At 37.7% G+C, this 16,383-nt stretch overlaps 1 protein-coding gene across 1 annotated transcript in view; it reads right to left on the reverse strand.

Annotated features, from left to right (window-relative positions):
• Positions 1 to 578: 578 nt before the first annotated feature.
• The window catches only part of LOC121430034 (probable E3 ubiquitin-protein ligase HERC3), a 35,051-nt gene continuing 19,246 nt past the window's right edge, over positions 579 to 16,383 (reverse strand). The window contains exons 11-22 of the mRNA XM_041627304.1: positions 15,938 to 16,028; positions 14,013 to 14,181; positions 11,871 to 12,055; positions 9,823 to 9,957; positions 7,463 to 7,564; positions 6,497 to 6,790; positions 5,932 to 6,039; positions 4,969 to 5,093; positions 4,274 to 4,435; positions 3,444 to 3,618; positions 1,985 to 2,087; positions 579 to 1,459 (exon numbers count right to left, since the gene is read on the reverse strand). Of these exons, the coding sequence (XP_041483238.1) occupies positions 1,200 to 1,459; positions 1,985 to 2,087; positions 3,444 to 3,618; positions 4,274 to 4,435; positions 4,969 to 5,093; positions 5,932 to 6,039; positions 6,497 to 6,790; positions 7,463 to 7,564; positions 9,823 to 9,957; positions 11,871 to 12,055; positions 14,013 to 14,181; positions 15,938 to 16,028 (1,909 nt within the window). The 3' untranslated portion in view covers positions 579 to 1,199. The remainder of the gene's footprint in view (positions 1,460 to 1,984; positions 2,088 to 3,443; positions 3,619 to 4,273; positions 4,436 to 4,968; positions 5,094 to 5,931; positions 6,040 to 6,496; positions 6,791 to 7,462; positions 7,565 to 9,822; positions 9,958 to 11,870; positions 12,056 to 14,012; positions 14,182 to 15,937; positions 16,029 to 16,383) is intronic.

Consider the following 16,383-nt stretch of genomic DNA (forward strand, 5'->3'; position numbering starts at 1 on the left):
ACATATTGTATAACTTTGATGGTTCCATGACAATTGCTCCGGCGACAATTTATCCGATGAAAAACTTGTAAGTAAAGCCAAATGTAAAATCTAACCGCCAACACTGAATAAATCCTAATCCTTATATTCACATTATTCTAAACCAAAAAGTCTATTACAATAAATTGTATCTCCTCTGAGATATCAAGACCGGAACAAATCTAGCAAGAGAAAAATGTCGGGTCACCATCTTTAAAGGGATGGTCCGGGATAAAAGTATTCATAGTTTGATAAACTGATAGAGTAGAATTTACTGAGCAAAATGACGAAAATTTCATCGAAATCGGATAACAAATAACAAAGTTATTGAATTGTAAAGTTTAGTAATATTTTCTGAAAACAGTCGTCATGAATATTCATTAGGTGGGCTGATGATGTCACATTCCTACTTTAAGTTTTCTTATGTCATTACATAAAATCATATTTTTTTCATTATTTCATGCTTGTATAGACAATATGTCTCCTTGAAATAAAATAAGTTGCAACAATAAATATCTAATGCACTAAATCAGTTGCCAATCCATTTTCCTTGTTCTTGGAGGAAAGAAAATGAATAAACCTAATTTCATGTAATACAACAGAACAAGTGAGGATGTGACATCATCAACCCACCTTAACGACACTGCTACTTCCTCTAGCTGTATGTGCTCACTGAGCAACATGGAACGAGTCAATTGTACGAGGGGCAGTATTCGAAACAACTGAGTAGCTTTTGCTGTTCGACGCTCCAACATCAGTTTTGGATCAGCAGGTTCGATTCGCTTTTGAAGGTTCAACAAAACTTCTTCCTCTGTCCGTATATAAATTATGCACTGATCACTAAACAATATGGAATGGGGGTGTTGGGAGACAATGTTCTAGACCAGTGGCAGTGAGCTTTTGCTTTTTGGCGTTCTAAGGTAAGGCCTATCAGTTACCACTATACGTAGCTTTATTGACAATCAGATTCCGTTTTTGAAGGCTCTTCAATTATTTTCTGCATGTATTCACTGATCACTATATGAAATGGGTGTCGTATACGTACAAGGTTCAGTATTGTATGCCAGTGGCAATTAGGCCTAGCTTTTGCTTTGCGAAGCTCCATCAGCAGGTTCTGCTTTTTGAAGGTTCATCAATTAACACTGCTAGGCCTACCTCTATTTCTGTATATTCACTGAGCCCTAAGCAATATGAAATGGGATGTTGTACATGGACAGTGCTGTCCCCAAGCGATCCTCAATCATCTCTCTACTAGTGTACATGGGAAGTTTGAGTGTTCGGTTATACTGGTTGTTATCGCAGCAGTGGGCCATCGGGCACAGCAAGGACAATCTCTCTTCAGGAGTCTCCTCTGCATCTTCTGGGATCGGAAGTTCAGCGATCGTGAGATGGAAGTCTCTTAATCCACCGACCGGTACACGATCAGTCCCCGCCACAAAAACTGCATGAAACGTAAAATAATATTTTTTTTTACTTCGTTGTGTTTATTGATCAGGGATTTCATACGAATTCTATTATCATAACAATGAACAACTTTTTGGGCATGAATTCCTGTACGATTTGTCTTACTCTATCAGTGAAAATAGTTTGCTAAATATTTTGTTGGGCTTGAACACTCTAAAAAAATGAAATGTTAAGTCAACTTTAGAAAGCTTGGAACGAGTGACCTTTTGTAAATGCCGCATTTACCACTTAAATGGTTCGACCTATTAAAACTGTTGGATTCAGTCTAAATGCCAATATTCTCATACCATGCAAGCAGTGTTTGTTGTGTCTATTTGTGAGGCCCTCAGAATGGGCTAGCCTCCGCAATACCCCAAATGCAGAATAATCATTTTGAACCCGCACTAGCTCCGTTGTACCAATGCATTCGTCAAAGTTAACATCCTCGTGTCTCAACATCACCATCCCGAAAATGCTATGATATGAAATGATGTTTACTTGTAAATGGATTTTTTTTTCTTACCGAGGAACTTTCTCTTCTGGCCGTCATCTAGAGCGTGGAAGCATTCCCAGAACATCTTGATCGTCAGATGCGAGTCAGTGTAGGGCTCTAAGTAACGTGTGGACTGGTAAAAAAAAGACAAATTGCAAGGATAGAAAAAAGGTAAAGCAGTTGAATATCCATCTTATAAGTTCACTCATTGTACCACATTAGGATCCTTGATTATTCTGGGAAAGATGTATGTTTTAGAATTCCTCGGGAGGAAAAATCCTGAAAATCATTGTATAAAGGGTCTTTTTCCATCGTTCCAAAAGCATTAAGAAGAGTATTTTACTAAATAATTATCCCCAAACCATCTTTAAGTTGAGAGAGTTTGTTATAAGCTTTGCTTCCATGGAGATGTTTAAGTTCGATGTGTAACATTTTCCTGGCTTCCTTTCCAAAATCACGGTGGGGTCTGACATTTATCCTTCAAGGGGGTGCCTTTAAAAATATAGAAACATAAAGCCTATGGCTGCCCACCTGAGTGGGCGTGGGGGGCATTCCCTCTTTTTTGTTCATTCATTTGAGCCATCGGCCATGGAGATGCCGTGGCCGAGGGGTCTAAGTCGCCTGGCTACACATTAAAAGTCGCTGGTTCGATCCCCGGCCGCGGCACCTAGTATGCCCGTGAGCAGAGCATTTGATTGATGATGCTCTTTTTTTCCTGCATTCAAATAATAGGAAATGCTAAACGCATTCTTGGTAACTAGGGGTGCATTTGTTGTTGTTTTTTAAGTCACCAAAATCTGGCTTAAACTGTCACTTGTGTAAAATTATCGAAGGACCATCAACAATCGTTTCGTGGACGGGCTTGTACTTCCGTTCATTAGGAGCAGAATACACTCTAAACCCAAACTGCTCAAGTACGGAATTCCTGGACATGCTGTAGGTTAAGCAATTTGAACATGACTCGATGCCAACCTCATTAATGTATTATGGTTGGAAATAATAACCTATTCAACATTTATTTATAGGTCTTTCCGGGAGAATTAATTTAGGGTGACGGCCTCTCACCAAGCCCTTTATGATCTAATAAGGTATCGTACACTACAGAACCTTCCAGTGGGAAATTTCCAGGGGACCGTTTCATCAACAGTATTGTCCGACAGGTTGTCAGATCTGACAATTTTCTGTGATTCTGATTGACTGAGAAGCACTGCTACTATGGTAACTGTCGGATAAAACGGGGCAACTCCTTTCAAACGCTCCCCTGGGGCACGTTGCATAAAACTTTTTACCTGAGAAAACTCAGCAGGTTGTTTTCACCGGAGTTTTTGCCCTGTGTTAAAGTTAGTGGCAGAAATCAGACTAACCTTTTTCAGTTTTGTTTTCAGTTTTTACCAGAGTTTTCTCAGGTAAAAAGTTTTACATGTATGCAACAGGCCCCTGGTCTAATTATTATATCAAGGAAGGCAATCTTCGAGTGTTGGCAACCTACCATCTCTAGATCCTTCCAATCGAAGTAGTTCTCGCCATTGATAAGAGCTTCGAACTCGACAGGTCTGAAGATACCCAGGATTTTGGCATCCCACAAAGAATAGAACCCGTCTTTGAATGCCGCAAACTGTGACGGAGCGAGATAATGCCGTATCTTCTTCTCGACATACAGGCGTCTATTGTCAGATTCATCAAATTAAGAAAATAAAGAAATAGATGAATAGTAGTAGTAGTAGGACTCGTAGTAGTTGTAGTAGTAGTTGTAGTAGTCGTAGCAGCAGCAGCAGTAGTAGTAGTAGTAGTACTACTACTACTACTACTTCTACTACTTCTGCTACTGCTACTCTCTCTACTATACTTCTTCTACTTCTGCTACTGTTACTCCGCTACTACTACTACTACTACTCATTCTACTAATACTACTGCTACCACTACTACTACTACTACTACTACTACTACTACTACTACTACTACTACTGCTACTACTACTACTACTGTACTACTATTACTGCTTCTTTTACAACTACTACTTGTACTACATATCACTACTACTACTACTACTAACGCCGCGGCGGTAGTAGTAGTAGTGATATACCATCACCACTACTACTACTACTACAGCAGTTGCTTCTGCTGATACTATTGCTGCTGCTGCTGCTGATACGTTTATAAGTTCTACTACTTCTTCTTCTACTCCCATCTCTTTTACTATTATATCACGTCCCTGCAAATGATTCCAGTTCTAACTCTTAGTGAATTAAAAAAAACAATTTTTTCCAACTACATGCTTTTATTTAACATTTAAAACATGACTGCTTAATTCGTTCTTACACATTTTCTTTAGTGACGTCCACGAGTCGTCCATCATCGAGCTCTATCTCCTCACCGTAGCAAATCCCCTGTACCTCTTCCTCCGAGCTATCGAGGAGTTTCTTCATTTGATCCGCGAATTCCTTATCCAGCTTTTCTAATTCCTCCATCTCACTACCAGGACTACATATAGATGATTATAGAAATATAAGACAGAACTTGCATTATTAAAAAGAAGTACGCGAGGCAGGGGCCAGGCCCCAAGTTTTTAAAGAGAGGGTGCTGGTTTATCAACACAAAGACAAAAAAAGTTTTCACCACAAAAAAACTAATTTTCAGGGGTGCTGCGTACCGGTGTTGGGTGCTTCAGGACCATGACTTCAGGTTAAAAATAATTTCTTCTTTTTAGATAAAGTGAGTAAACTTAAACAAGTACAAGGGTTAATACATTGGTGATAAAAAGTCTTGAATTTTAAAATAAGCATCGTTTAGATGTATTAGCACAAGAATATGACGTCAATCGTAATGTCTTGCGCAATTTACAACCAAATTTATGAAACGGCTCCTTTCAAAAGACCTGTGAGCTCACTTTTTATTTTACGATGCATAATTTACTTCATTCCTACATGTTGGCATGTTTGACCCCTGTATCTGTCAGTCAATCTATATGAATGTATTGAGAGTTCAATGAAAAGTAGCAAACGACTGATTTATACCCCTTTCCGAGCAGCTTTGCATAGAGGACTTGTGGAAAAGCCGGTATGGGTACAAATGCCTTGTTGTACAGTGATAATCCAAGTAGAAGACCACATATCTTCGCATTATCAATGCTCGAGCATTCCTGTCATTTCATTCAAATAAGAACAATTACATCACTTACACAGAAAAATTGAAAAGAAACGAAAATTTCAAGCGATAATTAATTCTTCAAACTATCCGTCTTATTAAATAGCTTTGTGCTTTCAGAGTTGTATATTAGAAATAATCATGTCTACATTACTAATTTGTTTTGTAACAATGTACATTGGCTAACAACTATTGATGATCATGAGGATATGGCAATAGTAAAGATAGTTATAATAAAAATAATAAAGATTAAAGTGATATCAATAATAATAATAATGATAGTAATAACTATACTACTACTACTACTACTAATACTAATACTAATACTCTACTACTACTACTACTACTATTGCTACTACTATTGCTGCTACTGCAACTAATACTACTTCTACTACTACTACTACTATTTTACTACTGTTAATTTTAATACTACTTCTGCTATATTACTTTTTTTACTTCTTCTACTACTACTTCTACTACTTCTACTACTACTATTACTATTATTACTACCCATACTACTCCGACTTCTACTACTCCTACTACAACTACTATTTATTCATTTCTTTCCACTCTTATTTCAGAACGGTAGCCTCTTCAGTTGACAAACTGCCATCACTGAGGGGCCTGCTACTGCTACTACTTCTACTACTGTGTACTACTAATGACAATCATGACGTCCTGTTTGAGAAATGACTTTTGCTATTGTTGCCCACATAAGATTCCTTTCAATGTCGGCCAAAGGTATGAGCGCTATATAATTATTAAGTTCAGACAAGCATATCTAGATCTAGGCATATGAATATTTTTTGTAATGATAAAGATACTGTACGTACCTCTCGAAACCAGACTTTTGACTGAGTCGGGTCCTCTTCGTTAATATATCGGAAAATATCGTGCTTTTCCGGATCCAGGAGGTCATGGAAAACAAGCCTGAAGAATTCCTGTATATTCAACAACAGAGGCACACGAGACACGGTGCATTTTCGCCGAGTTAAACAAGGATATAATCATTTTATTTAGCCCACTCCACAGCCAGCTTAGCAAAATTAGACATTCAGAATATCATTTTCTGTAATTGTGCATTCATGTATGATTTGTATCCATATATTGATTTATAAATGATTGAATAAAATGAATTGAAATGAAAGAATACTGAAGATATTGTCATATAATCCTTGTTTTTTTTACATTTTAAGACCTCACTATCGATGCTTTGAAGTGCAATCGACTTGACGAGACATTTCATGTCGATTTAGAAAAGTATGTCGTTGTGGCATCATATATAGCGAGATCGATGGCGCCATGTCAATAACTTTTCATAAATACACTTCCAAGACCACTATCTTGTGGGTGTTACCTCACTATTACTTTACTTTTCTAGATGTGATCGCTACTCACCAGACTCAACGCTCCTTCGTCAATACCTCTTTCCCCTTCAAAGACGACCATGAGCGGCATCTGACGATCAGTCCTGGGTCTCGTCAGCATCTCTAAGAGTTGTTGCCGTACCCTTCCTCCGAAGATGTGATCCCGATTCACAACAAGGTAAAGGCGTGGAGGAGGCATATTATCACACGGATATTCAAAGAGGATTGAGAACTCCCGGGAATTCAGGGTAATTCCGGGGAATATCTGTGGAATGTGTTGCTTTAAATCACGTCGAATAGTATCTATTTTAGTTTCCACGGCATTCTGGATGTTTTTTTTTTAGATAAAAAGTTGTAAAAAAAAAGTTTCAACACTTAAGCCGAGGTTGTTTTTTTTTGTCCTTTATCTATGTATTCTTTTTTCCTCCTCCTCCCGTAAATAATGATAAAAATTATAATAATGATAACAATAAGAAGGATAATAATAATGAATAATAATAATAATAAAATGATGGAAATAATGGTGATATTGATGTTTATAAGGAACTATTCATATTATTACAGACGAAAATAATTTTAGCAAAAATAGTGATAAATATCATACAAAAAAAATAACAGTTAAAAATAGTACTGATTGGTATAGGGTTCTTAACCCTAATTTTTCTTTTAGTCACTGAAGGGACAATTATCTTGTTTCATATTTTCCCATATTATCATTCTTCGTAGTGATGCTATAAATTTCATCATTACCATTCAAAACGGAATCAATTTTATTCTGAAATTATAATATATCGAGGTTTAGGAAGTTTGCACACAACGACGCCCCCCCCCCCCCGCCTCCTTTAAAGGACTGAATGGCAAACAAACATTTGAGCTCGCTCTACACACTTGTTTACATAGTATTTATTATTCAGCGAATTAGCAAAATTTATATGTAAACGCAATGACACAATGAATGTTCATAAAAAATAATAATTTTGTTGATTGCTATACGTACATTTTGCTCTCTCTTGCATTGTGATTCCAACAGGTATGCCTTGGTTTTCAGATCAATAAGGAATGGATAGGACAACCAAGAAAATCTCTCAGCTTGAATGAACTTCAAAAGAACAAGCAATATCAGCAGGATTTTATAAAATAAAAAGTTTGTCTTCACAACTATCAAGATTATGCTAGTTACAAATGATGCTGCATTCAGATTTTTTAACACGAGCACACGTTGGTATTAATAATGCAAATAAAACTTACATTCTTTTGATGCAACATGAAAAATATTCCACAATTTTTGTATGACGTCATATCCATGTTGCTGTTAATAATCGAACAGAATTATTTAAATTCATGCTACTGTTAATAATCGAACGGATTTTTTTTTTTACATGACTGCATTAATGATATTGTTAAATCGAAGTTGAATGGAATGTGCCAACTGAAACGGAGAAAACAAAAGGTTGAGAAAATTACAATAACCAGCATTCCCACTTCATTTCTTATCACAATAAGAGTCGCTTATCGGATATACTAGAATGCAGCACAAAACAAGGGGTATTTAATAGGCCCAATCGTCTTCCTTTGAATTGATAAATCATTACCATGATTATGTCATGTATGTTTTGAGTGTTGCGAAGAGTATACCATTACCATTAATGTCCCCGGTTTCGCATTATGAGTGCATGACGTGTTTGATCTTGTGTTAAAAAGAGCACTGGTCTTTTAAATATTAAGTGATGAACTTTTCCTTAGATTTCGCACCGCACCGCAGAACGAATTCAATGACAAAGTAAATGTATTGAGAATGCAAGTTAAGGACGTTCCACAGTTATGTTTGTGCGCATTATGATCTGAGCATAGTTTACACTCTGCGCGCTGACGTCACAATTGATGAACAGGTGATTAATTAGCTGCGGGTATGAGCTGATTTTTCTCATCTTCTGCACTTTAACTGCAGATCCGATGCGCTATTTCATGAAGCTAAAAATGGAATTATTCCGTGGACCATTCAAAAAATATTCTCTACAATTTCAAAATACTTTACTCTGCAGTGCTGCCAAGAATCACGAATATTACCCCGAGTTTGAATAAATGGTAAAGTGGTTTTGATTTTTTCTTCACATAGATACTAAGCATTCGGCGAAATTTTGGTGTTTTAAAAAGCACATTTGCTCTCATAAAAATGCTGATAGTTTAAAAACAAGCACATGAACCCCTATCTTTTAATGTTTGTACCTCTTAAGTATACCTTCCTCTACAACTCTGCAAATTTTGGTGAAAATGACATGGATTTTGAATAAAGTGCAGCATTTATTGTATGTTTGTAATTTGTTACTGAAATTTTACATTTTTCAGATTGGGATTTTGTTATCTTTTACGCCATTTTTAAGAACTGACAGTGCTGTTAAACTTAAAATTGCAAGCAAATAGCACTCTCTTGCGAAATCTGATGACTTTTTCATGTATTTTGACTGAGTAGCAGAGGTTTAAACTCATTGTAGTAATCTTGGGCGGTCTAAAAATGCCAAAAAATTTTGAATGCGCAATTCTTAGGAACATCAATTTGGGTGAACTTTGAAGCTCTATAGCAAAAAATCAAGCACATGGACCTATGTTATTTTTTTGCATGTTTCGAATATTAAGGTTCTAAAGTATCTATGTGCAAAGTTTGGTGAAAATGACATGGATTTCACTTTAACTGTGGAACGTCCTTAAATCACCATGAAAAGCTGAGAGAGTGGGAGGTCATTGTCGAAAATCGGTGAACCGCGACAACAGTTTCGTCCTAAGTTTGGGAGCTGACGACAAATTGCAAATATGCCTTTTGCCCAGATTCCAGGTCCGGACGAATCTGCTATTTTGATTCAACAATTTTCGACAAAGGTGTCTTGGTTGCTTCTTGTCAGGAAAGGTATTTGACATTGTCTTAAGTCCACCGCACACCTTCCGACCCGACCGGTCGCCGACTGGCTTGCGACTGGGTGAGGGGAGATGTGACGTCACAGCTCTTGTCAGCTTGAGCGTCGCAGACCCGTCAGAGACAAGTCACAAGGAAAATCGGAAGAATTTGACATGTCGAATCTTTATGACTGGATCGCAAGCTCAATCCACCTCCAGCCAATCAGACAGCAGAGTTGCATTACGCGTACTATGATAAAAACGCGCATACGCAGCAGTAAGTGCAATTACTCAGATGCTAAGCTAAAAAGCAAGGTGTGCGGTGTCGAGGCTTATGACTGCCTTGCGATTCATCTCCCCTCACTCAGTCGCAAGCCAGTCGCCGACCAGTCGGGTCGTAAGGTGTGCGGTGGCCTTTAGTTCTTGAAAGCGTTCTGCGTCGCAGTGCGAACACTCCAACTGATTTACCGAGAGAAAGTACTTCGAGACTCTCCATCGAGGTTGATGTTGCATGGAGCGTTCCAAATCCTCTTCCAGACCGCTTGCGTTCAGGTGAGTCAGGTAGAATGTTTTAAAATTAATGATGTCGTGCTTGATATTGATCTATTAAATTACAAATAGAAAAATAATGAATTATGCTATATATATATGTATATATGTATATATATATATATATATATATGTCACGGTTGAGTCAGGTAGAATGTTTTAACATCAATGATGTTAAAACATTGATATTGATCTATTCAATTATAGAAAAAAAAATGAATTATCCTATATATATATATATATATATATACATATATGTATATAAATATATGTTGAGTTCATTAAAGGGTGACCCCCGTCACCCTTTAATGAACTCACCCTCCACACCTGACCTCACTTCACACTTAACTTTACTGTCAACAATACGCTATACTTACGGACCCTACGGTAACTATATACTATATACTTCGTTGCATATTGACTTACTATTTACCTTGCATGTATAATTGATTATTTTTTATGGACTATAATAACTTATCTCCGTAATAGATTACATTGCATTGTATTTACCATTGTTATTAGTAGGCCTATATTTTGTATTTCATATATTGGTTTAGATCCTGATGAAGGGCATGTGCCCGAAAGCTTGATGAAGACGGGTATTGACCTTGCTACGGCCCTCTCCATACTACTGATCTCAAATATATTTCTATATATATATATATATATATATATATATATATATATAAAGAATATCATATAATTATATTAATAAGTTAAGGAAACAATCAAGAGTGGGATGGCCCTGAGAGTCGCGTCTGCTTTACACGATTCAATATAGTATCAGCGCTGAGTTAGGAAACAGCAAAGATAAATATTTATTCATAAAATAACATTCATGTGGTAGTAAAATACTTATTCGTAAAAACACCAATAAAATACTAAGTTCATTGACCCTAAATGACCTATGATCTTGATCATATGACCCGAAATTCGGACAACCCTCTTGTCTATGTGTCATGCAATAGACCCATTTACTTTCAAGGTTATGTTTCACCTTGGTTAACGGCCACTGGCCTTAATCATGTGCGTTGAAGCTCGTGCAGGATGATCAGTAATACCTGATTAGCCTTATGTTCAAGTTTCAAGAATTGGTTAACAAATGACCAATGGCCTTAATCATGTGACCTGAAGCTCGTGCAGGATGATCAGTGATAGTTGATTAGCCGTAAGTCCAAGTTTCAAGAATTGGATCCAACTTTTTAATGTTATGGTGACATTTAAAAAAAAGTATCCCTTACGTAATCTAAATTCTAATTGACATAGATAACATTTGACCTTAATCATGTGACCGGAAACCCATTCAAGAAAGTCACTTAAAATTCAAACGTCAATACCCAAAGCATGGTCAAAGTTAATTGACCTTAAATGACCTAAGACCTTGGCCATGTGACCTGCATGAAACTCATGCATAATGACCAGTGATACATGATATACCCTTATGCCCTAGTTTCGTAAGACAATTCCATTTACTTTCTAAGTTACAATATTTCAAAAACTTAATCTTAGTTAAGTTCTAATGCTAATACCACAACAAGGTCAAAACTCATTGACCCTAAATGGTCTTTGACCTTGATCATGTTACTTGAAACTCAAGTTTCATGAAACAGATAAATGTAGTTTTAAAGTTATTATGGCACTTCAAAAACTTTGCCTTGGTTGAGATTTCAATGTTGATACCCCCAACATGGTAAACATTTACCGACCTAAATAACCTTTGACCTAATCATGTGACCTGAGACTCGTGAAGGGAAATGACGATGTCGTTATTGTTGTTGCTGCTTAAGTTTAAGGGCGTTCATTAAAAATTTACGCCTTTCTGATTCTTTTTCTCTGATGTTTTAGTGTTATGGTATTTTTTCAAGATTAGCGTTCTTTTAATTAACTTTTAAAATTATTAGTACATTTGAAAAAAGTACCCCTAAATTTTCAAAGTTCATTGACCCTGAAATAATTTACAACTTTACCTCGTGAAGGCATTGTAGAACGTTGAGGTACGTCTTGAAGTTGTCCTGTTCATCCGCTTGGAGAACACTGTTTTCTGCGAGCATGCTGATAGCTCCCCGATAGGTAGCCACTGTTCCGTGAAAGGACGCGGGTTCGTATGCCCACCACCTTTCCAATCGACTTAAGACGTTCCGTTTGCCGTGACCTTCGCATGAAATACAAATAAAATCACTTCTTCATCAATTCTTGATCTACAATGTAATCTGGGATGTGGGTCAATTGTCGATACACACTACTCTGCTTGAGTGTTGAATCCGCAAGCAGGGTCGAACGCTGCGAAGAGGGCAACTGTGATCGCGCTTAAATTGAAACAACAAGTGGAATGCCTCTGGCCGTCTCACCTGCGTCACGCAGTTCAATATAGCAGCAGTGCTGACTATGAATACTACTCTAACTCGCACAAGATGTTCAGTGATACATGGTTACTCTTATGTCCAAGTTTAATGAACTAGACCACTTTTTATGAACTAGACCAATAAACTTACAGAGATATGATGGTTATTCAACAAAAAACCCCAACATGGCCAAAGTTCATTGACCTTACATGACCTTTGACCTTGATCATGTGACCTGAAACTCGCACAGGATGTTCAGTGATACTTGATTACTCTTATGTACAAGTCTCATGAATCAGATCCATAAACTTTCAAAGTTATGATGGTAATTCAACAGATACACCCAATTCGGCCAAAGTTCATTGACCTTTGACCTTGGTCATGTGACCTGAAATGAGCACAGGATGTTCAGTGATACTTGATTACTCTAATGTCCAAGTTCAATGAACTAGACCAATAAACTTTCAAAGTTATGATGGTAATTCAACAGATATCCCCAATTCGGCCAAAGTTCATTGACCCTAAATGACCTTTGACCTTGGTCATGTGACGTGAAACTCATGCAGGATGTTCAGTGATACTTGATTAACCTTATGTCCAAGTTTCATGAACTAGGTCCATATATTTTCTAAGTTATGATGACATTTCAAAAACTTAACCTCAGGTTAAGATTTCGATGTTGATTCCTCCAACATGGTCTAAGTTCATTGACCCTAAATGACCTTTGACCTTGGTCATGTGACATGAAACTCTAATAGGATGTTCAGTAATACTTGATTAACCTTATGGCCAAGTTTTATGAACTAGGTCCATATACTTTCTAAGTTATGACATCATTTCAAAAACTTAACCTCAGGTTAAGATTTGATGTTGACGCCGCCGCCGCCGTCGCCGTCGCCGCCGCCGCCGCCACCGTCGGAAAAGCGGCGCCTATAGTCTCACTTTGCTTCGCAGGTGAGACAAAAAATGGGGAATTCGACACGGCCCGTGGATCACAAACGGGAGTAGATAGAATAGACGTCGCAGATGCGGGAAATATGCTGTGTTTTTTACCTATAGGTCATCATGGTCTTGGAAGTTCGACAATGTTCTCTGTTTACACACAAGAAATGGGCGAGTCTGACTCGGCTCGCGGGTCATACTGATCGCGTTTACACAGCAATAAATTGCCGTGTTGAGCACGGGCTGCGTGTCGAACCTCCGCGCGCCGAGTCACTGTGTAAACACGGTAATAATCGGCAAATTGCCTATTATGATTGCTTATAGGCCCTAATTGCACTTTGAAGCCCAACTGAACAGGGGTCTATACAGAATTGTCGCATAAATTATTCATTCATCTTTTTATTTAAAAAGGTTTAAATTCGTGTGGGGAATGTTGCACTTTGTCTTCAAACATGTCAAACGAGATCTCCAGAAGCCGTTGCATTAATAGACAAGGCCCCTTGTCAGATATGACGCGTTCATCAGAAACCGAGCGACTAGTAAAGAAAAGACTAATATGATATTGAACAAACCCAGGTGAAAGAGCCATTCACTGTGCCTTTGGGAACCTGAATTGCAGCTCAAGTCGCTCGATTTTGCATTCACCCGCATTTCGTCAAGGCACCGGACGGTTCGTCAGGCTCTCTTCTTCAACCGCTGGTCTCCTTTCAGCCAGTATATTGCCGAAGAATATAGCTCAGTCGAGAGGTGTTATCAAAATGCTTCAAAAGGTTCGTATAATCCCTCCCTACTTCATACCATTACCGTAATTCTAATTATTATTACCAGATATCAACAATTTTCCTAGAGCGGTCAAAACCTTCCGGCACCACGGAAATTGAGGATAGTGAAAAATAGGGCACTCGAGAAGAATGAAGAAAAATTGAAGGTCCATATCGGTCAGCTGTTCAAGTTGGATGGTTCTGCACATGTCATTGGTTACGACTTCAGCTATCTGTAACATAAAAGAGAGAATTAGAGAGAGAGAAAGGAGTTACAGAAGAAAAAAAAAAACCCGAAAAGCATTGGAAAGAAAGAGAGAGGGTGGGAGAGGTAATAACCGGGGAGGGGGGAGGGGATAAGAACAAATCGTAAGTGGTTCAATATTTACAAAATACAGCCCCCGTTGAAAAAAATCCTTGCTACGGGACTGTTTATATATATATATATATATATAATGCGAAATTAACAAACCATTTATTAAGTTCTCCAAACGGTTAAAGAGAAAGTTCACCTTAACGAATGTTCTTGTAAAAAAGCAGAAAAATAATGATAAAAAAGATATTGGTGAAGGCTTAAGAAAAAGCCATTGTAAATAAAAACAAGTGGAATGCCTCTGGCCGTCTCACCTGCATCACGCAGTTCAATATAGCAGCAGTGCTGACTTTGAATACTACTCTAACTCGCACAAGATGTTCAGTGATACATGGTTACTCTTATGTCCACTTTTTATGAACTAGACCAATAAACTTACAGAGATATGATGGTTATTCAACAAAAAAACCCAACATGGCCAAAGTTCATTGACCTTACATGACCTTTGACCTTGATTATGTGACCTGAAACTCGAACAGGATGTTCAGTGATACTTGATTACTCTTATGTACAAGTTTCATGAATCAGATCCATAAACTTTCAAAGTTAGGATGGTAATTCAACAGATACACCCAATTCGGCCAAAGTTCATTGACCTTTGACCTTGGTATGTGACCTGAAACGCGCACAGGATGTTCAGTGATACTTGATTACTCTAATGTCCAAGTTTAATGAACTAGACCAATAAACTTTCAAAGTTATGATGGTAATTCAACAGATACCCCCGATTCGGCCAAAGTTCATTGACCCTAAATGACCTTTGACCTTAATCATGAGACCTGAAACTTGCACAAAATGTTCAGTGATGCTTGATTACTATTATGTCCAAGTTTCATTAATCAGATCCATAAACTTTCAAAGTTATGATGGGAATTCAACAGATATCCCCAATTCGGCCAAAGTTCATTGACCCTAAATGACCTTTGACCTTGGTCATGTGACGTGAAACTCATGCAGGATGTTCAGTGATACTTGATTAACCTTATTTCCAAGTTTCATGAACTAGGTCCATATATTTTCTAAGTTATGATGACATTTCAAAAACTTAACCTCAGGTTAAGATTTCGATGTTGATTCCTCCAACATGGTCTAAGTTCATTGACCCTAAATGACCTTTGACCTTGGTCATGTGACATGAAACTCTAATAGGATGTTCAGTAATACTTGATTAACCTTATGGCCAAGTTTTATTAACTAGGTCCATATACTTTCTAAGTTATGATGTCATTTCAAAAACTTAACCTCAGGTTAAGATTTGATGTTGACGCCGCCGCCGCAGCCGCCGCCGCCGCCGCCGCCGCCGCCGCCGTCGCCGCCGCCGTCGGAAAAGCGGCGCCTATAGTCTCACTTTGCTTCGCAGGTGAGACAATAAAGGTATTAAAATCATTTTTTTTTAATTCGTGACACAATATGAGAGCAGCTTCCCAGACGTCGTTTATTAAAATACCAGATGAAATTTCATATTATATACAAATGAAAATTGTTTCACTTTTGCAAGAAAAAAAAATCTTTTGGTCATTATGAACCATTGAAAAAAGAATTACGCGTTTGATATTGCACAATTATGGGATAATTGCTTATATACGACGTCACAAAGCAAAAGCCTCACATATTACCCATTCAAGAAGTATCTCCTTCGAGGCGATCAGTTTGAAAGCCTTCCTTGCCGCCTTCAAATCAATATCCAAGTCGTTATCGGCATGTGGCCTAAAATAATGACATTGAAAAATTGATAAATGCTATAGGTTTGACCCTCAGCTCTTGATTTATTATTCACTAGCATCATTAGATTTATTTGACTGGACGCGGGTTTTGAAGTTTAACCAATATTTTTTGTCACTCTGGGCTAAATAAAATCTCTGATTGTAATAACTTTTCTGGGAAGGGTTGATATTCTATTAATTCTTGATATAATAAAAAAAATATTATGTTGGTTGTTTTTATACTTATTTAAGTTCCGACTTCAACGACATCATGGACCTTTACAGGGCCGACCCTGTTTAATTCTTATCCACGGAGTGAAAGGCAGACGCCAGTGGCCACCTCCAGCATATTCAGGGGC

The sequence above is a fragment of the Lytechinus variegatus genome, chromosome 16, assembly GCF_018143015.1.
Source record: "Lytechinus variegatus isolate NC3 chromosome 16, Lvar_3.0, whole genome shotgun sequence".
In the NCBI taxonomy this organism is placed as follows: domain Eukaryota; kingdom Metazoa; phylum Echinodermata; class Echinoidea; order Temnopleuroida; family Toxopneustidae; genus Lytechinus; species Lytechinus variegatus.